The sequence below is a fragment of the Trichosurus vulpecula genome, chromosome 6 (genome assembly GCF_011100635.1).
Source record: "Trichosurus vulpecula isolate mTriVul1 chromosome 6, mTriVul1.pri, whole genome shotgun sequence".
Classification (NCBI taxonomy): domain Eukaryota; kingdom Metazoa; phylum Chordata; class Mammalia; order Diprotodontia; family Phalangeridae; genus Trichosurus; species Trichosurus vulpecula.
Window position 1 is genome coordinate 271,292,654 of NC_050578.1, and position 22,610 is coordinate 271,315,263.

At 50.3% G+C, this 22,610-nt stretch overlaps 2 protein-coding genes across 10 annotated transcripts in view; one reads left to right on the plus strand and one right to left on the minus strand.

The window, feature by feature from the left end:
• The window catches only part of CPSF7 (cleavage and polyadenylation specific factor 7), a 23,636-nt gene extending 14,062 nt beyond the window's left edge, over window positions 1–9,574 (minus strand). For 2 of the 9 annotated variants that reach the window (XM_036763127.1, XM_036763130.1), the window contains exons 1-5: window positions 9,175–9,574; window positions 8,246–8,350; window positions 1,814–2,032; window positions 924–1,027; window positions 350–522 (exon numbers count right to left, since the gene is read on the minus strand). In XM_036763127.1, the coding sequence (XP_036619022.1) occupies window positions 350–522; window positions 924–1,027; window positions 1,814–2,032; window positions 8,246–8,350; window positions 9,175–9,450 (877 nt within the window). In that variant the 5' untranslated portion in view covers window positions 9,451–9,574. Of the gene's footprint in view, window positions 1–349; window positions 523–923; window positions 1,028–1,813; window positions 2,033–8,245; window positions 8,351–8,786; window positions 8,841–8,969; window positions 9,064–9,174 lie in introns of those variants that run through there. The other 7 variants (XM_036763131.1, XM_036763129.1, XM_036763126.1 and 4 more) reach the window with 6 other exon arrangements.
• SDHAF2 (succinate dehydrogenase complex assembly factor 2) lies at window positions 9,449–18,325 on the plus strand. The gene is made up of 5 exons (XM_036765289.1): window positions 9,449–9,452; window positions 9,538–9,599; window positions 14,170–14,393; window positions 14,511–14,620; window positions 18,043–18,325. The coding sequence occupies exons 1-5, from the start codon at window positions 9,449–9,451 to the stop codon at window positions 18,171–18,173; spliced, it is 531 nt and encodes a 176-aa protein (XP_036621184.1). The 3' UTR covers window positions 18,174–18,325.
• Window positions 18,326–22,610: the final 4,285 nt, after the last annotated feature.

Genomic DNA, 22,610 nt, shown 5'->3' on the forward strand with positions numbered 1-22,610 from the left:
TTAAAGGCCATCTAATCCAGCTCCCTCATTTTCAGATGAGGAAACTGAGGCCCGAACTGACTGATTTGTCCGAGAGCCCACAGCTTGTTTTGGTGCGAGAATCAGGACTAGGATCTGGCATCCCCAACTCCCCTTGTCCAATGCTCCTTCTACCTCAGCATGCTAAGCAGCTTGCTGGACAGTGAGGGGTACTTGCTGAGCTGGTGTCCAGATCTGGGGACACACCTCACCCTCTTCCCACAGACTATGCCCGCCCCTACCCAGCCTCCCTCACGCTGCAGGCTAATCCTACAGCGTGGTATAAAAGCCCTCCCTTCTCCCCCCCTCCATACAGACCATCTCCACGTACCCCCTCTTGGGACTCGGACGCACTCACGTTTCCGAGCCTGCGCCTCAAACTGTGACAAGTTCTGCCGGGTGGCCAGCCTCACGTCCACTTTCTCCCCATTGAGAATCTTGCCAGGCAGGAGCTCCAACAGTTTGTGGACAGAGTTCTCGGAGGCCACCACCACCTCAGCATACCTTGGGCACAGGCAGGGGAAAAGAGAGGAAGAGATAACAACCACTTGAATAAATGGGGAGACTGAAAACTCTGACCACACTCAGTGCCAAATTTCCAAGCTGGTAAAGGATCAGGGAAGGGCTTTGGCCTATGGTCTTCCCACCTCCACGATAAGAAACTCTCTCTGCCTCCCAGTAGGAAACACCAGCACTCCAACTCCACACTGGCCTCATTAGGTCACCATCTCATGGGCATGTGCTGTGAGGACAAGCAGAGCTCACAGACTAGAAGAGTGTGTGTGGCAGGGGTGGGGAGCAGGACAGGACTCTAGTAACAGCTGCATCTGCCTAATGATCCCAAATGATGAAGGTTCTCTTTGGGGGAGGCACCTCGAAGAGAAATTCCTCCACTTGGTTCTTACCCTTTGGACTGGCCATTGGCTCGATTCTCTGCAAATTTGAGCTCCACAACATCATAGACTCCCACAGAACGGATAATTTGGATCAGCTGTTGGTCTGTTGTCCACTGGGACCAGTAAAGTAGAAAAGAGAAGTCAAAGGCTAGAGATCTCCTCTAAAGGTTTCCTAAAAGTCCCTTTCCCTGAAACCACAACTCCAATCACCACCATGGCCCCAAACCAGTTTTGTTTCATTCAAGGCAAGCGTCCCAGAAACCCTCACTCATCCCGTCCCCCCTCCCAGCTCTAGAGGTGAAGGACACAGCAGGCCGATTCACCACCAGCCTCCACAGTGCCTTGGCTAATAAACATCAGTGCAAATCAATCAGGTGGTTACTGCAACACTTTGAAATTCCTCTTCTGAATAGCAAGAATGTACCACAGCCAGGAGCCTTCCCCGGAGTACAGAAAATCACTCCTGTGGCCATACCACCCCCACCAGCCCAAACCATAGAACAGAAACGACTTTTGCAAAACAAGAGTCGCCACCTACCCAGAGCGTACTAGAGCTACGAGGGCCTTTGATCCCCGTCACCCACCATTATCACAGGACCATCTAATGACCACCAAGAGTTCAAGGTGTTCACTGAAAGCTCGTCCCAGAGATGACCCTGCTAGATATAAAGCCCCAGGGTCAGGGGCGGCCACAATGACAGAAAGAGCCGCACCCACTCAATTCCTGCTTTCTCCAGCACCATTCAGGCCCTGAGGGTCTTCCGCCCAGAGGCTCATCCAACCTGACCCCACTCTCAGGACCTGAGATCATCGGAGAGTAGACGTTTGAAGATGGCAGCCCCTCCACGACCAACCTCAAGGCAGCTCTACCCTGCTGGCTGCTGGCTACCCAGGCTCACCCAGGAGAAGCTGCCCACGTAGACCGCGGCTCGCTTATTCCGCAGCCCGCTGTAGGTGTACAGGATCGCCGGCGACTTGCTGTTGGGCTTGGGAGACTGCTCCTGCCGGATAGGAGGTGGTGGCTCAGCACTGCTGCTTCGGTCATCGGATGGCTGCGAGCTGGCGGCCAGCACGTCATCGTAGAGGTCAATCTGATCAGCATTGCTGAACTCTGGGTCCTAGGAGATGAGGGGTGAAGAGAATGAGTTCCCCAAACAGGGAACTCGGCAGCCCTGTGGAGCAGACAACCAGACAGCATTGCTCAAGCCGCTACTGAAGGAGTACGGGCTTACTTAAAATGGGGTGGTCTGCACCCAGCAGACTCATCACTCATCCCCTCAAACATGAAGCACCTTCTATATGCAAGGTGCTGGGGATCCAGACGTTAAGGAACTTATGGTCTTGAGACCTTTGCTGAACTGACCCAAGAGGGGAGGATTTCCCCTCAAGTCCATTTCTCCTGCTTCATTCCACTCTCCATCTAAACAAAGAGTAACTCACATAGGGCAAGGTCTGTGAAGGACTGTTTAGAACAAACTGTAAAACTGACTTTCCTATGTGAGATAGACACCTTCTATTCCAGGGCATGTAGGTGAGAAGAACTGTACCCACCCCCAACCCCAATTATATAATTTAATTAAACTTAGCTTATATTTTTAAAAATCTACTAACGCACGGCTAGTATGGTCTCTAATGCTTTTAGTTCTCACGGCAGTGAGAACGAGTGGATACACCATGGATAAAGAAGACAGTAAGTATAAAATTTACTTTGTAATCAGATATAAATTCTATTAAGGCAAGGAAATAAAATGAAAATACCACTCACAAAAGTCACAGGCATCACAGGCAGCTCTTTCTAAATATAAAGCTTCAATAAAGAATTCTAAAACCTATGTTTGCAACAACCCAGAATGCTTCTCATACTCTGTTGTGAAATTCTCAAAAATAAATTAAGAATATGCCCACAAATTACTTTAGGGATCGAAGGCCATACGGACCTATGGAGGGGGCAGTTTCTTTACCAAAATTCCAGGTACATTTCCAAAGTAATTCGCAATCATTGGCTTAAATCAGGTCAATCAAGAAGCAAATACATTTCAAATAAACGTGAGCCAACTTTAAAGCTCACAGCAAAATAACCTCTTCTCTCCAAGAATCATCAGCTCTCAGTTCATTAAAATAAAACAGAAACCATTAAAAGGCAGTAGCAGTGGTGTCACTGAAGATCTCCCCCCTCCCAGTTCTCCCTTCTGGCCTATTCAGACCTGCAGCATTTCACTGGGACACAGGAGGCATGGTTGTGAGGCACCTCCAAGGAGATGACAGACAGAAGTTGCTTTATGACGCTGCAAACAGAGGAGAGCGTGAACACCCAGAAACGGCTCTGATGGGCTTTTATTAGAAGGTCATATGGGAGGAAATTTGGAAAACCTGACCTAATCTAGAAAATAACCAACAAAGCAGAGCAGGCTTTTCCTGGAGGGGAACTGGCATTGCCATTCTAGTGGAGAGAAACCAACTCTCGTCATTTCGCCAGCAGGGCCAGGGACGAGGTCTTCCACAATCTCGAGGAGATGACGCCCTCAGTGTGCGCTCCCTGCCTTGCAGTCAGGTGCTTAGTGTCTTGTGGACGTTCAAGGAGCGGGATAAGCGAGGTGACTGTCATGCCCTTTGTCAAATGCTCCCAACCCTACAGGCCAACTCCACTCAGGACAGGCAGAGCTGTGACTGTCTCCCAACACTTTTCTGAGAGGAGAGCCAAGGCTGGAGGGGTTAAGGAGCACGCTCACTAACACACTGATGGAGGAGATATTAAGTGGCTCAATCATCATGAAAAGTGATCTGAAATTAAGTCAAAAGTGACTACAATGTCCAATAAACTCTGACCCAGAGATCTCACTGCTAAGCATATATGCTAAGGAAGCCAAAGATGAAGTCCTATAAACATTCAAAGCGCACAGGAGGATTTTTTACGGTAGCAAAAAACCAAACCAAAACAAAAAACCTGGAAATAAGTGGATACTCATGAACTGGGAGATGACAGAACAAACTGTGGTACATAATTAATGTAATATTGGTATACTTTAGGAAATAGGAATCTGAAGAAATTGGAGCAAGGGAAAACTGGTATGAACTGATGCAGAATGATGACCACAATGATGCCAACAACATAACCGAGTGGGAGGGGACGCACATTCCACCTTTCCTTTATAGAATTTGGGGGTGGGAGAGAGCTGATCACATGATCACAGATCTGGAGCTGGAAGGCTCAGAGGCCATCTAGCCCAGAGGCTAGACAAGGAAACAAAGGCCCCATCAGGAGGATTTGAATCCAGATCCTCGGACTGCAGAGCCACAGTTCCCCCTACTCACTGTACCCCATGTACTTCCTGATTACTCGCTGCTTTTATCAAACTGCCTTTTCTTTCTTATTCTGTTACAAGGGATGACTATTGAGGGAGGGAAGAAGACTACATCTGCAGATAAAAGTGATGTACAAACATAAGGTATCAGCAATTTAAAAAACTAGAAATGAGGCCATCAAACCTTAGCAAGGACCAAATGAGTAGCCTACAACTAAATTCATATCCCCTCCTTTCCAATTTAATAAAAATTTATATCTCTTACTTTTCATCACAGGCTTATTTTGACTTTCAAAGATCTCTCTTTAGTTCTTCAGTTTTCTGGACTACATAAGGGAAGGAAACTCACTCTTCATGCAAAAAGCATTCTATGGTGGTGTTTTTTTTTTCCTGTACTACAGAAATACAGTTCCAAATATGCTTCCAAGTATATAGTCCAGCTAACTGGAACCAGAACAAGGCAAAGTAAAATAAAAAAGAGAAGTAAAAATCAAAAGAATCTTCAGTTAAGACATGGGACAAGATGGAAAATCAATGAGGCAAAAACCAGGAAGATGCCATTTCAGGTGGTCAAGACGGTAGATCTAGATCTTACACCAAAAACAGGTGTATGTATGAAGAAACGGGAGGACAACAGGAACAGTGAAAACATGACGGAAATGTGACATGGTTGGCTGAGGCCAAATTAGCTATTATCTTTGTTATTTAGTTCTGCATAAAGCATCATATAGGTTTAATGTCACAAACCTTCAAAACATTCCTAGTTGTAAAAACTTAAAACATGAATTATTTAATGCTTTGTCTAACATGATAAAAAGGTGACTTGCCCACATGGTTGTGGGCAGGAACACTTTAACCTTTATGAAGTACCTACTGTGTGCCAGGCACAATGGTTGAGGGGCAGGGGATACCACTTAAAAAAAAACAGCAATCTGCTCTCTTGGGGTTTACATTCTACCGTAGAGCAAGTTTCATTTCTCACCTAAAGCTCTCATTCTTGGTTAACCCTTACTCTGCACAAATCAAACAGTGCCTGACACTTAATAAATGCTTGCCCCCACCCCCACTTTATTTTTTTTTGTTTTGGGGGCAGGGCAATTGGGATTAAATGACTTGCCCAAGGTCATACAGCTAGTACACGTGTCAAGTGTCTTTGGCCACATTTGAACTCAGGTCCTCCTGACTCCAGGGCTGGTGCTCTACTCAATGCACCACCTAGCTGCCCCCCACCCCCACTTTAAAAATGAACTCAGAGTCACTGGTATCTCTGAAGTGAGAGCATGAAGTTCCTTCCACACCTGAGGACTAAGCAGCAACCTCTATGATCCAGAAACTTCAGGCGACAGTAAACGCAGCTACCACAGGTGGCTGGACAGAAACCAGTCCCAAGCTGAACTCCCGGGCTGTGGCCTAGGAACCACGCAGAGCGGGCCCAACGAGACAATTTCATTCCTGATTTACTTAAGAAACTTAAAGGGAATACCAAAGTGCCACACTTGCTGGCCACAGAGCCGGCTGGTGCCACCTCACCGCAGGGACCAAGCTTAGGATGGTTTCTTGATGTCAAGGAGCTTGGCATCTACAACCAAACTGTCTTAGCAGGAGCAGGATCACAACAAAGCAGCCAATGGAGGCCGCTGCACTGGGGACCCACCCACAAATGCAGGCAATCAGAGCTCTTCCAGCACCTATCCCTAGATCAACGCAGTTGATACGGACCCCAAATTCCTGGGACAAAAAACAACAAAAAAAAAACTCTGAAAATCAAGGATTTCAAAGTACACCTGTGGGAAGGCAGCTGTTGCTGCCTGCTTTGCATGAGACAGTCACAGAATATCAAGCTTTATCCCGGGAACCAGAGCGTATATGGGAAGGAGTTTCTATTTAGACTTCAATGGGTTTCTTGGGCCTCGGCCAGCTTATGCTACCTCACGAACACCACGCCTAATGCAGGCCTACATTTAATCCACTCTGGTTGCCTTCAATCCAACCCCGTACCTAATAATGCAATTTATATTTCCTTCTCAGCAGGCTCAGATTATAAGAAAATCAGTCCTAAAATGTATTAGTTTCGCTTGTCTTTTTAAAAAGGAGCACATCCAACTCCAAAATAGACAGCAGTCAAACCAACACAATCAACCCTCTTTCCACTGGACGACCTCTTAGAACCCTTCTGGCTCTCCATCAGTGAGGGCTCAGTGCCTCCAGAGCCACATGGCAGGCAGCAGGGCTGCCCCACAGCCATCCTGGGTCTCTGGGAGAGCAAGAAAAGAGCCCTTCTGAGTTACATGCAACTTAGCGCAGAATCAAATCAAGAGATGAGAAAGCTAGTCTAGAGCAAGACCCCCTTCTTTTCTGCGCTCATCATTACAGAGCTCAGAAAAACACGCAAACACCTGACAGAGTGGGGACAAGACGGACGGGCTGCTATGAGTCTTCTTCCAGGAGACAATGAGGCATAGTGGAAAGAACCCTACCTGGAGTCATAAGACCTGGGTTCAAAGATTGAAGAAACTATTTTATACTTAGGTGAGACTGAGCAAGCTAAAACCTTTATTTCTTCACCTATAAAATGAGGGAGTCGGAATAGACACTGCCCAAGAGCTCCTCCGGCTCTAAATCTACAGTTCTATGAACAAGGAAAGGTTCCTTTTACCTTAACTGTCTAGATAAAGCGCACATGGTACCCACTGGACACGAGAAATGGAAAAATATTCCAATAGTATGGAGTAAGAACATTCTTCCTTTCCTGCCATACTTTTTTTTTTTTGACAGTCTGACTCTGAAGGCTTTTAAAAAAGATAAGGAAAACAGCAGCATCAGGAGACGGCCTGTCTCGTGGGTTACTCAGGCCTCAGCCCTGCCACAGACTTGAGTTCAACCGTGTATGCCTCAGTTTACTCCCTGGATAATGCAAGGACGGGCTAAATTGTGAGCTTCTTCTCAGCTCGGGCCTGAAATCATCCTGTGTCTTATTTTGTATTAATAGCCGTGACTAAACACCATAAAAGTAAAGTAGTGGCTCCGGGCTGCTACACTGCGGACTGGATCCTCATTACCCGTATGACCAGGGCTGGCCATTTCCCCTCCTCTAGGTTACAGTTTCCTCATCTGTAAAGTAAGAGGTAGACTGGATAATCTATATATTCCCTTCCCCATGACCCTGCTCTCCTCATTCTTCTACTGGGCATTTTTGGAAAAAGGGAAAAAATCATTCCTGCCACCTTTGCCGGTGCAGGCTGCCAACCTAGGTGTCGAGCACGAGTTAGAAACAGAGGCGCTCAGGACCGAGGAGCATTTCCCCAGAGCCCTGCTGGTAAGATGCCCTGGCACATTCTTCACAGACAGCGACCCTGACTCTCTCTGCCCCCTTGCCCTCCGGTCCCCAGGCCAGGTTACGGTTTGGACAGAGGAGCTACCCAGCTGGCACCATAAGGCACCACAAGCCTTTCAAGTTCTGCCAAGCGCGACCCAACGACCTCGTGGGAGCCCCAAGCCGATCCTGGGCAGCAGATGCTGCTAAGGACCGAGGGAGCTCTCCGCAAAGGGCTGGGGCCACATGAGCGCCAGCCGTCATTCTTAGCATGGCCCGGCTCGGAGTGTAAGCGATCCAGCCTCGGCCACCAGCACGGAGGCTGCGAGTCCCTTACCAGACCCGGCACTGGCCGCGCACGCTTGTTCCGGAAGGGATTCGGCCCGGCCGTTCACAGCTACATCACAAAGAAGATTCTCCAAAGAATTCAAACCCCGCCAGCATTGGCCACGCTCCTCTGGAGCAGAAGCGCGGACAGGGCGGTAGCAGGGCCGGCGGCCGAGCTGCTTTCCGCGAACTTTGCTGAGGATGCTCGGGGTCCCGCCCCCTCCTCCCCCGGCCTCGGGTTCCTCGCAAACGCACAGATGGGGAGTCCCCGAGGGGGGTCCAGCGAGGATCCCCCGGGCGCTCTCTCGCGGGTGACCCCATTTTATTGGCCTCTTCCATTCCCCCGGGAAGCCCCTCCCACGCAGGGCTGGGATGCTCTGACTCCTCACCTGGTTGAACTCCTCGTCCGCGTATATATCGATCAGGTCCACTCCCTCCGACATGGCTCTGAGACCCCGGGGGCGCCGCGAGGAAGAAAGGTGGCGGTGGTGCCGCTGCTCCGGAGAAAGGGACACGAGTCAGGCCGGGGGTGGGGATGGAGAGGGAGGGCGCGCCCCATCCACGGACACCCCCGGCCAGCCACGGCCGGGGAGGAGGGGGCCGACTCCGCCTCTGCACGCAGCCCGCTTTCTCCTCCCCGCCCCCCACTCCTCTGCGCGAGGAGGGGGGGGGGGTCGGCCCCCTCCTTTCCACGCAGCCAGCTTCTCTCCGCCCTCCCCCCCATCTCTCCGGGCCTAGTCCCGCCCGCAGCCCTCTTTCTCCGGGGGGTGGGGGGGAATCTTTCCTCCACGCAGCCCTATTTCTGCGCGCCCTTCCCCCATGTCTCGGGGTCTAGGCCCGCCCGCCTCCCGAGCCCTCATACGGCCGCCCCGCCGGGTCTCTCGGCGCTCGCGAGCCTCCCCTTCCGCCCGCGCGCCGCCCCGGACTGACCGGGCCCCAGCGCCGCCTCCGTCACCGCCTCAGCGCGGGCTCCGTCCCAGCCTGGGCCTAGGCCCGGCCCCGCCGCCCGCCCTCCGAGCCCCGCCCGCCCCGCTACCCCTCGCGCCGCCGTCGCCGCCGCGCCCCCGCCTCCGCGCCCCGGCCCCGCCGCCCCCCGCCGCGCGCCCCCGTTACCGGGAATATGGCGGCGGCGAGTCCGGACTAGGCCCGAAGCGCGCGAACCTCTGCCCGGCCGCAGGCCCCGCCCCCCGCTCCCGCCGCCGCCGCCGCCGCCGCCGCCGTCCCCCCCCCTCCCCGCGCCACGCGCTGGCGTCACGCGCGCCGCCGCCCCACGCACACACACGCAACACGCACGCGCGCCCAGCCCCGCCTCTCCCACCTCCCCTCCGAGGCTCCGCGGGCGCGTCGGGGCCGGCGCGAGGTCCCCGGATGTGGCCGGCAGATGCGCTTCCGGCCGGGCCTGAGCGGAAATGGCGGCGGCGGCGGCGGCGGCGGCGGCGGCGGCTGCTGCGCCGGTGGTTCGGGTGAGGAGAGCGGGCCGAGGCTGGGCGGGGGGAGGCCGCGGAGCACCGGAGAGAAGGCCGGCCGGCCGGCCCTTCCTGAGTCGAGGGCCTGGGGAACCCAACCCCCCCAGGCCAGGCCTCGCCTTCCCCATGTGTAAAACGCAGGGCCGGGCCGGACGTTCTCTACGGCTCCGGCCTTGGAGTCGGGCCTGCCCCGGGTTCGCTTTCGGCTCCGCAAGGTCGATCCAGCCCCGTCGCTTCGTCTGTCCTGTGGGGATCCCGGCGGCCCCTCCCTCCCAGGGTGGGTGCCAGGGCAGAGGAAGATGACGTCTGTAAAGCGTTTTGCAAACCCGGACGCGCAGCGTACGCGCCGCTGCCTTGATCCGGCCTCAGTTTACTTATCAGTCATTTGGGCTAGGTGGCCCAGGACGGGCCCCTTGCACTTTCTGATCCGTCCTTTCCACGGCCCGGAGGGCAGAGTCGGGGCTCGACCTCCCCTCCCCCATCCCACGAAGCTCAGGTTCCGGGAAGGAGGGAGGGTCCGGGCTGGGCCCGGAAGCCGACGACCCTCCACCCTCGCCCTCCCCGGGGTCACCGACGTGACGTTTCCGTATGTCCTGCCCGGCTTCGTTTGGACGCGGGAGCTTCTGGAGGGAAGGCACAGCGCCCGGCACGCAGTTAGCGCCTAATAAGTGCCCCCGTCGTCCTCTGGGAAGCCCTGTTAGAAATGAGGGGGGGAGCCTAATGAAATGTGTATTAAATTAATAAATGAGCCGATGCTGGGGAAGGTCAGACCCTAGCGGCGTTCAGGGCTCCTTTGCTAGGTGGTGCGAGTGGATGGAGGGCCCGGGCCTGGAGGCAGGGGGACCCGAGTTCCAATCCGGCCTCGGACGCTGCGTAGCTGCGGGACCCTGGGCAAACCGTTTCACCCGGGCTGCCTCAGTTTCCTTATCTGTGAAATGGCCCCCCGCTCCAAGTCAGACACGGCGGGACCCCCATAAAGACCAAAGCACAATATGGCATGTGACCTACGAGGTCCTACCTGGCCCCTTGGAGCCGTGGTTTGAACCTTCACTCGTAGTTTGCCTTAAACGATCCAGCTCCACGGAATGGTGGTGAACGGACCTTCCCCCAGCCTGGAGGGCTCTTTTAAGATGCAAACAGCCGGAGGATGGAAAGGAGCCCTGGCGTTTGGCTTTGACGTGCAAATAGTGGAGCTTATTATGATGGAGCCTCCGGGCCTCCCCCGGGACTTAAACTCCGAATTCTTGGACCCTGTGAAGCCTGAATAGTTTTAACGCGGAGGCCAAGGGGTGCAGGAAGGGGTGCCCCACGGCTGGGTGGAAAGGGGAACGGGAGGCCGCAGTGCCTTTGTCACAAGCTGCTGCCAGGCCGTCTGGGGCCCAGGGAGGAAGAGGAGGGAAGAGGGAAGGTGAACATTGATTTGGCGAGGAAGGCACTGGAATGGGGAGGATGCTGCCCAGAGCTCAAACCAGAATCGTGTTGGGTTTCTCGAATTTTTTAAAAAAGAGGTCTAATCTGTAATTGGAGGGGAGAATCTTTAGAAGGATCTGCCCTGGGGATCAGGACCGGGGAACCTGTGGCCTCCAGACCCTGACCTAGAGAAAGGCTAAAGGGAAGTACTTGGGTCACTCTTCCTGGGCTGTAATACCACGCATTGCTCTCCAAATTCTCTCTTGTCGTGGTTGTCCATTTGGACACTGCACTAGAATACACCAAGAGAAAGGGGCCTGGCCCAAGGCTTGGAGCATTTGGATTGTGGTGTAGAGGTGGGCCGAGGTTGGACAGTCCGAGACCAGATGAGAGCTAGGTCCCTGTCTGTCACGGGCCCACATTCCTGCGTTTCTAAGGCCCTCGCTGTCACTTCACTTTTGGTTCTCAGTTTCCCAGTCTTGGCAGTTCGTAGGAGTTTTAGCTAGAAGGGAATTTAGATACCACCTCAGCCCAATCTATTCATTACACAGGTGAGGAAACGGAGTCTTGGAGAAGGTTTTTAGGTTTGTTTGTTTATTTTTTCACCCTCCATAGTAGTCAAATTCCCATGTTGGCCAAGTCCAAAAATGTCTTTCTGCAGACTTAGTTCCTCCCCTCCCCATGGAGAGGTGGTGTTCTTTTCCCTCAGTCCTTAAGCTGTGGGGTTTATTGTATAAGTTGTTGCCTGGTGAGTGGGTATAAAACTAGGCCTGGAATCAGGAAGACCTGAGTTCAAATCCAGCCTCAGATACTTACTAGCCGTGTGGCTCCAGACTTTTCACTTAACTCTGTTTGCCTCGGTTTCCTCATCTATAAAGTGGGGATCATACTGGCACCTGCCTCCCGGCTTACGCCTCCCAGGTTGTGGGGAGGATTGAGTCAGATGGTGTCTGTGAAGCCCTTCGCTCGCGCCTGGCGTCTGTTTAGTCGTGTCCAACGGCAGCCTGGCCCATGATAATGTTAAACCTCAAAATTTGGTTGAAGGAAACAACAGAGCTGGGTGATAGAAAAATCCATGTTGTTTATTATTTTCCCTTAAAGCATAGCGGAACTAGCTTACTTGTAGGTACAAGGAGTCAGAGCTTAAAACTCTGGCTGCCTGAACAAAGCAATGAGAAAACTTATATACGTTATTTTAGCAGAGCTAGCAAGCCTGTATGACCTCATTTTTTATGACCCCCATGTATGTTTAACCATGATACAAGAAGAGGATTTTCCTTAATGGAATAGAGTTGTAAAGGATGTTGACAAAAGTCAGTTGACACTACAGCCCAGCGTCTCTGCGTCTCATTACATTCCATAACATAGTATATACCTGTAGAATATTAAGCAAGGTAATCTCTCTTGGGGTTAGGGTAACGTCCTTAATGATCCGGTCTTGTTGACAGAGGTAAGGGTATTGCCTGAGCAAACTTTTAGAGAGAACGAAGAAGCCCAGGTCCTGGATCTTCATCCAGTTACTCATTAATTCAGGCTCTGGGTCTGGTTGAAATTAGAAATGATATAAAATAGTACAATATTTTCCACAATAGGTATTCAGGTGTGGCGTGGTAGCATCCCGTTCATGCCCTATAGCTCGTCCTCCAGCTCCCCAGCTGATGGGCGCCCTCCAGTTCCCTGAAATGACAGAAAGCGCAGAAAGGACCTTTCTTTCTTTGATCTTTGCAGCACGCCCTAGGAATGGTATTGAGTCAGAGGCTGTAATTCCAGCCTCCCCGTGGCGCATGTGCTCTCCCCTCCAGCATTGGTCATTCCCCTTTTTTGTCAACTTTGTCAATCTATTGAGTCTGAGGTAGAACTTCAGCTGCCTTAATTTGCATATCTAATTATTAGTGATTTAGAGCAATTTTTCACATAGCTCTCGATAGCTTGGATTTTCTTGTTCCTATCCTTGGACCACTGACCAGCTGGGACCCTGAGAAGTTAAATAACTTGCCCACGATGAGGAGCAGAGTTAGATCCGAATTCTACCAAGTAGAGAGGTAAGGAGATGGAGAGAGTCACAGCTCGTAGGAACAGTGGGAGATCAGAATTGAGACCTAGAAGGAATCCTTAGAGGTTATTTAGTCCAGCCTCTTTTCATACATGTGGGCCAGACTCAGGGCCAGAGATGGTGAATATCCATTCGGAGTGTCAAACCCAGGCTCTCTGACTCTCTGAATCTAATTCTCTTCCATTAAACCGCACTACTTCTCATCTGCCCCCAAACCGAACCCTTCTCCAGACTGCATTTCTGTTGAGAACCCTCAGATTTTCCATGTTAAGTTTACTTAGGTTCATAACTTTGGAGTCATCCTTGGTTCCTCTTCAGCTTCTTTATCTGATTCTTTCCCTGGTCCTGTTGATTCTGTCTGCACAGTGTTTCCTATCTTTTCTCTCTTCTCCCTTCCCATGGATATTTTCCTCTTTCGGGCCGTTACTGCTGTTGGACAATTTTTATCCCCTCCCAGGTGATTTTCACATGTGCAGTCTCTCCTCTCCGTTCATTCTCCATCGAGGTCCATCCTCCATGAGTATCGGCCATGTTGCTCCCCAGCTCTAAAACCTTAGCAACTGAACCCCTCTTCCCTCTGGGAGAAATACAGATTCCTCCACCTGGCAATGAAAACTGTCCATAATCTGGTGCTAACCCTTCTTTCCAGATTTATTTTTTAAATCCTGTAAATTCTCTTCATTACGGACTTGACAAACATTAATATTTCCATACACAAAGAACCAAAAAAAGACCTTTCTAGCTTTAACATTGCCCCTTTAGTCCATTGCCACTCTTTAGTCCAGCCAAACTAGACTGGCAAGCTGTTGTGTCTCCCACTTTCCCACTTCCTTGCATTCATTCACATACAAACCATCCCCGTGCCTGGAGGGCTTTCCCTCTTCCTCCTTGCCTTTCAAAGAATCTTCTTCCTTTAAGTTTCAACTCTGATGCCCCTTCTACGGCACCCCCTCATCCCCCCAGCTCTTCCTCTTCCCTTTTTCCTCACGATCCCTTTCGTTAGGTGTTTCTGTCTGCCTGTTGTATCCCCTTGTCAAATGGGAGTCAGTCCTGGTCAAGGGCCTGTTCTGGTTTTGTCTTTGTATCCTCAGCACCTAGGGCTGTGCCTTGACCCTAGCAGCTGTATGTTTGTTGAATGGAATTCGAGCCTCTTACCTGAAGTAGTAGTTAGTCAGTCTCTGCCTCCAGTTACTCCCCTTACAGTCCATCCTGCCCATGGTCAATTGTGTCCCATCTAAGTTCAACATTTTATGAATCTGCATGTTTTTTTTTCAGTGTACAGTCCCTGGCACACAGTAGGCATGTAATAAATGTTTGTTCAATTGAATTACTTGCAGCTTGATTCAGTCTGGGTTGGGTTTTGTTTTGTTTTTTTTTTTTTCAGCTTCTTGCCTTGTCCGGGCACAAGCTTGTATCTCCCTTTGTGGGTAGTTCATCATCCAGACGATTCTACCGAGGGGCCAGCCCAGAAGATTCTCAAAAGGATATGCTTGAAATCCCCTTACCCCCTTGGGAAGAGCGAACAGATGAACCAATTGAAACCAAGAGGGCTCGCCTGCTTTATGAGAGCAGAAAGAGAGGCATGCTGGAGAACTGCATCCTACTCAGGTAGGGAAGCGGGAGCCCTTGGGCTGTGGTGGAGGGACCTGCCTTCATGGCTAGGACTGCTCAGCCTTTCAGCCACAAGCAGTCTCTTGAATTGCTTTCTTTTCTCTCCTCATTTAGCCTCTTTGCCAAGGAGAATCTACACCAAATGACAGAGAGGCAGCTGAACCTCTACGACCGACTGATCAACGAGCCCAGTAATGACTGGGATATCTACTACTGGGCAACAGGTACTGCCAGCTGGCAACCATGGCCTGGAGTCAGGGACTTGGGTTCCAATTTGACTTTAACACAGGATGTTTCACTGAACCGTGCTTCCACTGAAAAATGATGGGGTTGGACTAGGTAGCCTAGGGGCCCTTCTGCCCTGAAAGCTATGTTGCCTTGGTGAGACCCTGGAGCACAGCAAATGGGGGTCCTTGGGAGCTAGCTGACACCAGGAGTCTTGCCTTGAAGGCTGTGTTCTTTTTGGTTCTTGACCAGAGACTCCGCCCACATGCCTTTATAGTTAACAAATTTCAGAGGTTATCTGGTCTAGCTTTCTTGTTTCATATTAGGGGAAGCAAAGTCTTAAAGACAAGTGACTTGTTTAATCAGGTTGACTTTAGCAAGCAAAGCCAGGATTTGAACCCAGATTTTCTGGCCCTTTCCAGGGTAACAAGCTGCCTCTTACATCTCAAATCTTAGAATAAACACAGTAGCCCTGGCCTTTTCTCTGCCGCCACCACATTACATACATGTGCACAGGGGACATAGATGGTGTCATCATACAGGTTAGAACTGGAAGAGCTGGCCCTCCTTAGGGTCTCACCAGGCGGCAGGCTCAGGCCATCTGGTTCTCCAGCTTCCCTGGGAGGTGGACCTGGTGCTCTTTGGCTAGCCTGTAGGATAGTCACCAAGACCAGGCATAAAAGAAAATTATAAAAATGAATCTTACTGTATGTTTGAGTCTCGTCTCATCTGTCAGCTAAGCTTCAGATGATAGACTTTGGTACTTAGAGAACCTATGGTCTGATCAGCATGAAGACTCCTGCAATAGGCCAATTGTTTGTGTTGCCAAAAGAGCCAGAGCCCCTGGGCAGAGCTGGGTCTGCAGTCAGAAGAATGGGGTTCAAATTCAGGTTCTGCTGTTTAATCCTGATTGTGCGACTAAGATCACTTAACCTCCTTGGTCCTCAGTGTCCTTAAATGTAAAATGACTGTGATACGTCCAGTTCAGAGGCCTCCAGCACATTGCCTTAATCCTCTGGAGTGTTTCTGGAAAGTCCTGGATAGCAGGGACCCAGGATGACAACACCCAAATGTGTCATCTGAGGAAGGGGGTGGAATGAAGGAGGAGAGATTCCCTCGTCTGTCTCGTTATCTAAGCTTGAGCTTCCCTGAGCACCCTTGTCTGCCAGTGTGAATTTTATGCCCATTTTACAGATGAGGAAACTGAGGTTCTCAAGTAGTGGGACTTGCCCAAGGGTACCCACCCCACTTAAAGTGTGTCAGCTGGAAGAGGAGCCCAGGGTTCTTTCCCCCGAGTCACACCAGTGTTAGATACTGTGCAGTCAGTGCTGCCTAAGAACACGGTGGCAAGACTATCACCATTGTTCTGTTGAGAACAGAAGAATGAAAAAGCATTTGTTAAATGCTACTGTGGGCAAGGCCATGTTCTAAGTCCTGGGGATATATTTTTTAAAAAGTAATTTTTTTTCCCAGTTACATGTAAAGACAATTTTTAACATTCTTTTAAAAAAATTTGAGTTCCAAATTTTCTCTCTCCTTCCCTCACCTCCCACCTCCCTAAAACAGTGGGCAATTTGTTATAGGTTATACATATTCAGTCATGCAAAACATATTACTATATTAGTCATGTTATGAAAGAAGACACACACAAAATACAGAAAGTGAAAAATAGTATGCTTCGATCTCTATCCAGATTCCAGCAGTTCCTTTTTTGGGGGTGGGTGGCATTTTTTTATCTTGAGTCCTTTGGAATTGTCTTGGATCATCGTAGTGCTGACAATAGCTCAGTCATCCACAGTTGTTCATCATACAATATTAATGTTGCTGTGTACAGCGTTCTCCTGGTTTGCTTGCTTCATTATCATTAGTTCATGTGAGTCTTTTCAGGTTTTTCTGAAATCCACCTCACCATCCTTTCTTAAAGCACAGTAACATTCCATTATAATCATGTACCATAACTCGTTAAGCCATTCCCCAATGGATGGGCATCCCCTCGATTCTCAATTCTTTTCCACCACAAAAGGAGCTGTTATAAATATTTTTGTACATGTCAGTCCTTTTCCCTAGTGGTAGTATTGCTGGGTCAAAGGGTATGCACGGTTTTATAGCCCTTTGGGCACAGTTCCAAATTGCTTTCCAGAATGGTTGGATCAGTTCTCAACTCTACCAACAGTGCATTTGTGTCCCGATTTTTCCACATGGGAACACACATTTTAAAATCAAGAAAGTCCCCACCTTCAAGGACCTTGCATCCAACAGGGAGAGACAAAGCAACAAGATTGCTGTTCTCAGAAAGGGCTTCTTAGAATAAGAAAGCACTTGGCACAGTTTTCCCAGCGTGTTAGCCCTGTGATTGTTTATCCAATCAAATCAAACATCCGTTCTGTTGGGGTTGAGATTTTAACAACAGGGAAAACTGAGGCAGATCTCTGAGCAAGATAGCATTTGTTGGCTGGGGCATGCTACCTATCCATAAATGGCTCAGTAGCTTTCCTCCACTAATGCCAGAGACCCCGAGAAAAGGGACAGGTCCCCTTACTGAGCAGGATGGATGACGTAGCATTGAAGGCAGCCTAATTGGTTACAGAGCTGAGGCTGGAAACAACCTGACCGTTGGGAAGTTTGGTAATGGGGGCTAGCAGCGACCCCCTTTCTTGTTTCACGAGACTGAGAAGTGCTCTTTGTTTGAGTGCAGGTGTGAGGTAGCAGCCCAGACTTTTGCACAGCAAAGCAGACCTCCTTTGAGGATAGCTTGGTGGGTAACGCTACCAGGCCCACACTCCCCAGGCTGAGCAGGAGAGCTGGATTTTCAGACATATCCCATTACAGGCCAGCCAAACACTGAACTGAGTGCAGAGAACAGAGTCATGACTTAGGCAGTTACTTGTGAATATGATTAGTGAGAAAATGTTGCATGATCCATTCTAATCTTCTCAGTGCCATCTGTGTGCTGGGCACCATATGATAATAATAGCACCTACTATGTGCCAGGCGCTGTGCTAATCTCATTACAGATATCATCCCATTCGATCCTCACAACAAGGGGTAGGTGCTATGAGTTAGTATCCCTTTGTTGTAGGTAAGGGCTTGCTCGGGCTTGCTCAGGCTCACACAGCTAGGAAAAAGCTGATTTGAACTCAGGTCTTCCTGACCCCAGGCAGGCCCAACGCTCTCCCCACTTTGGTGCTCCCCACTTTCCTCCGCCCACAGCTGCCTCTCTGTAAAAGTCCCCGCCTGAAGAAAAGGCACAGTCTAGGACATGTTCCACACACTGGACACAACCAGGAAACAGGTTAATCCTAAGCTCAGCTGAGGGGCAGGATAGGTCTGGGCCTGAGCCCTGGGACAGAGCGCAGGCCTGGAGCTGAGAACTAAGGCCTGAATGCTGGCTCTTATCCTTTCATCTTGTCTTATTCTGCAGAAGCAAAGCCAGCGCCTGAGATATTTGAAAACGATGTCATGGTGATGCTGAGAGACTTTGCCAAGAACAAGAAGAAAGAGCAGAGGTTGCGGGCCCCGGATCTCGAGTACCTCTTTGAGAAACCAGCCTGAGCTTTATTCTGGCCTGGCCCAAGGGCAGGTCCCTAAAAGGACACACGTTAGACCCTGGTCACCTGCTGCTTCCCACCACCGAGCTGGGCTGTAGAAGGCTCCGTTTCCCCGAGTGACACATCATTTCTCATAAAAGCACTCCTTGCATCTCAGCTTGCATGGCCTGAGTGGTGGTTTGTGTCTTTGTCTGCATCGCCCAGCCCTCATCTCTAGACTCCAAAATACAACCCAAGAGCTCATTCTGATAGGACAGGATGAAGCCAGCTCATCAGGTCAGCCCATGGAGGACCCCAGAGCCCAGGCAGATTCTCACCCAGCTCAAGGCTTAGTTTAAGTAAAAATCTCGCTTCCTACTTCCAAGCAGTTAACATAATTCTCCTTCCAAAAGTCTATGATTTCATCAGTGTGGTTACTCTCTTTGTGACTTCTGGTCCCTATCCTTCTGTGCTTTAGTAGATGGTTGTGTGATTCTTTGTGGGCAGAAAAATTGTTTGCCTGATAGCCATCCTTTTGAAGATGGTCCGATCTGTACTAGGTCAGCTGGTTTTCAGATAAGTATCTGTCACCAAGCCCCATTCACAAGCCTTTGCAGCTTGCTAGGACCTCCCAGGGCCTGCTCTCCCTGGCAGAATGCTTGAAAGCGTAGGGGTCACCTCCATGCCACACTGGCATGGAAGGAGAGCTGGCATTTCTATAGTCAAAGGGTGTTCTGTCAGAGAGACGGCCAAACCTTTGTGATGAATTGACCATTAAGCCCAATAGTGACAGGGATGTCTGCCACTGGGTAACAGCAAGTCCTCCAAAGTGGCCCACATGGCATAGGGTACTGGGCACAACCGCTGCCCCTGACAGGGTGGTTCCTCAGCTCTCAGTACCCCTGGCTGCTGGGGGAGCAGGGGGAGGCCTCACACTAGAGAGTTCCCCATATGGGTGGCATCACAGATCCGCACCTCTCCACTCCCCTGACAATCATTATGTAAAGACAGGTCTTCCCATTCTGCAGGTGAAGAAAGGCTGAGGGTAAGTAATTTGCCATGATGGAGCCAAGGAGCTGATCAAGCATTCTTTCTGCTGGCTTAGCACAGCTGTCTTCATCCCCTCTGCCCTGCAGGAGGGAGAGCACAACCAAGCCCTGAGCCAGATGTAGTATTAAAGAGGGGTGCCTGGCCAGGGTAGCACTCCATGTTCAATTCATCTTGATCTGTTATATCCCCAATTGACCAACCTCTCACAAGAGCTGGGCATTTGGAATCGGGGAGGCTGAAAACCTAGGTTCCAGTCCCTGCCCCACCAGAGATAAGCCATGTGCTCTTGGGCAAGTCAACCACTCTGAATCTATTTACTGGTCTGCAAAATGGAAAATACTGATTCCTGTCTTACCTACCTCCCGAGAACCGCAGGACTTGAAAGGAATATCTCGGTCCTGTACCCTGGAGGGCAGGCATAGTTGTGGCTTTTCCTCATCTTTGTATCCCTAGATCCTACCTTAGCCTGGCACATGGTAGGTGCTAAGCACATGCATCTTAGATTTCATCTGTGCAAGGGATGATTACTACTAGCTTGTAATTGAAGAGAGAACGCTGACGTGAGTAATCGAGAGTGCTTAGAATGAGCAGGATTACCAAAATGGTGGCGTGCTTCCTAACGGCATTGGGGATGGGTGCGTGTGAAAGAGGCAACATCAGATCAAACAGATGAAGCTGGGGGAGCCCCTGTGTGGACTGGGGAGGAAGAGGAGCCCCCCTGGGGTTGGGTCTGCTGGGATGTTCCGCTCTGGTCCCCCTGTGTTCTTAATGGTCATCACAAAGACAGTCTGCTGCCTTGTCATCGCCTCAGGCTCGATGCTAAGAGGCTTCCCCTTTCAGCTCATCTGTGATTCGAGGGCCTTTTTATTTCTGAGCTGGGGCCCAGCGACCACCTGGCTGGCTTGTATTTGTATTGCTTTTTTGGGCCAGGCAGGGTGTGAAGGCCTTGACCAACTTCAAAGCCAAAATTGATAAGAATGGAGTTGGTGGCCTCCAGAGAGCAGCAAAAGCCAAGCTGGGCCTCCTGCCTGCCAGGATTCCTCTTTCAAATGCACAGCACTGCCAGTGGAGTCTAGCTAATACATTGCTTTGACTGCTTCACCACTCAGAACTTGTGGGCTCCCCAGGCCTCAAGGATCAGCTCCTTATCTTGGCAGAGCTCCTTGAGCTCATTCTAACCTGCTGCTTTTGTCAGTTCCATCCCCTCCCCCATGCCTGGAAGGTACTCCCACCAATCTGGAGCATGCACTAACTCGGAGCCCTCTGTCCTGGTCAGTGACCCTCTGTTGAAGGCCCAGGTAAAGGCTCTTGGAGCCTCCCCTCAGCTTCCAGCTGAGATTGTTCCCTCCCTCAGATATTTCATGGGCTCTTCTAAAAGTTTCCTTTTGCCCCAGACGCATTTATGTCACATATTCGAGTACATCCCAATGCCACCTGTTAAATTCCAAGCTTCTTAAGGACATAAACAGCTCTTTTAAATCTCTGCATTCCCCAAATTGAGCACGGGACCTTGTTCTTAGTGGACAGTTAATCTTTGTTTAATTGAAATTCCCTCAACCTGCCTGGCAAGGCCAGTGGGATTGCCATGACAACTAGAGGGAAGTTGAACCAGTACAGTGGACGAGAACATGTGAAAGTAACTTTTTGAGGGAGGAAGATTCTACCTAAAACCCTCCAGGTCCTGCTGATTTTAAGGGAGAAGATCTGAAAGGTCACAAACAGGACAAGCCTTGAGGATCAGAGGGTTCTAGAGCCAAAGAGGACTCCCGAGCTCAGCCAAACCCCTTACCTTAGAGATGAGGAAACAGGGAGCCAGGAAAATCATGACTCACCCACTTGCTCAATGAAGAAAAATGATGTGATCTCATGAAAAATCTCTAGTGAAGGGCCTGGAAAGGAATGGAAGGTGGAGTCGAGCAAGAGGCCCAAGCCAGAGAAAGGGCAGCCACCAGCCCAGGCAACCCCAGCCACCCTCAAGCCTTACTTCACAGAGCAAGAGAAAAAGCTTAGATGGAGGAACGTTTCTGGGTTGGGATCCCAGCATCTCCATCCATAGTTGCTTGCCTATTAATCCATTAGATATGAGAACCATAAAACTGGAAAGAACCAGGGAATCATCCTGCTTGATTTCTCATTTTATAGAAGGGTAACGGACCACGAAAGGGGCGAAGGCTTCTTCTAGGTCACTGTTGGGTCTGTGGCTAGAACTTTAAGAAGCTTTCCAGAAGAACCAGACAGGCCAGTCCGTGGCCTGGAGACATCTGCAAGAGCCTGGAGATGGCAGTGAGGGTAGCAAGGGCAGAGTTATGGTTCAGTTTGTGAGCCTTGACACCCCCTTAGGGTAGCAGCTGCCATCTCCCAAGTTAGGGTAGCTAGTATGGAGCTGACACCCCTAAACCAATCCACTTTGCCTGTCTCCTGCCCTGGATCCAGGACCAACTGTCCAAAGGACAAGGGCAGGCAAGGGATGTATCCAGGAGCAAGTCCGTGGTGGCCTGGGGAGAGCCAGCTCCCAGGACCTAGCTAGTACCAGTCTATGGCAGGGCCCCTTGGGCTCATCTTCACTCCAGTCTCCAAGGCCACACAGGTGTTTTGTAGGGAGAGGTAGGATTCCACGTAACTGGCTCTGAGGTCACAGGCAGAAAGCTTCCAATCCGCTAGAAATGAAAATAGAACTTGTGCTTTCCCACTATCCTTGTCCCCAAGAAGGCCCAGTTAATGATCTTCCTAAGCTTCTTCCCATTCCTGTCTTATAAGTTTGCTTAAGGAGAGTTTCACCACTGTCCAGTCCGCCCAGGGAAAGGGGCTGAGTGAAGTGTGATGTTTCTTATCCAGACCTTTGGCTTTTGGTTACCTTTGGAAGTTACTGGCCTCGCCACCTGTTGTGCGGTGCCTGGTTGATAGGTGCAATGTAAACGGTTTTCCCTTTTTTATTAGATATTAAATAAAAATAGGTCATCTACAGTACATTTTTAGTGCCAGGAACACACCAAGGAGCTGTAAGGAACAGAAACTAGGTTCAACCTTTTCACTTTGACAAATAGCCGTTCATTATCTTTGTTCACACATCCACGTGCTTTCAAAACTTGTTCCGGCTCAAATTCCCGGCCCCTGTATATCTGTCCTCTTAAGCACCATTGCCCAGGCTTCTACTGGACAGATCCTGCTACTGTACTGGGTCCCTGAAATCTGCCTGGCTTCCCATCTTGCATAGAAGAAGCAAAGGGTAATGGAAAAGAACACTAGATTTGGTGCCAAGTAAGAACCGAGTTTGGAACAGACTCTTAGACTTACTGGCAAGGGAGCCTTGGGCAAATGACTTAAGAGCCTCAGTTTCCTTGTCTGAAAAATAGACAATAATATTCAAACTCCCTACCCAGAATCTTCGGATTTAAAGCCAGATGGGGCTTTT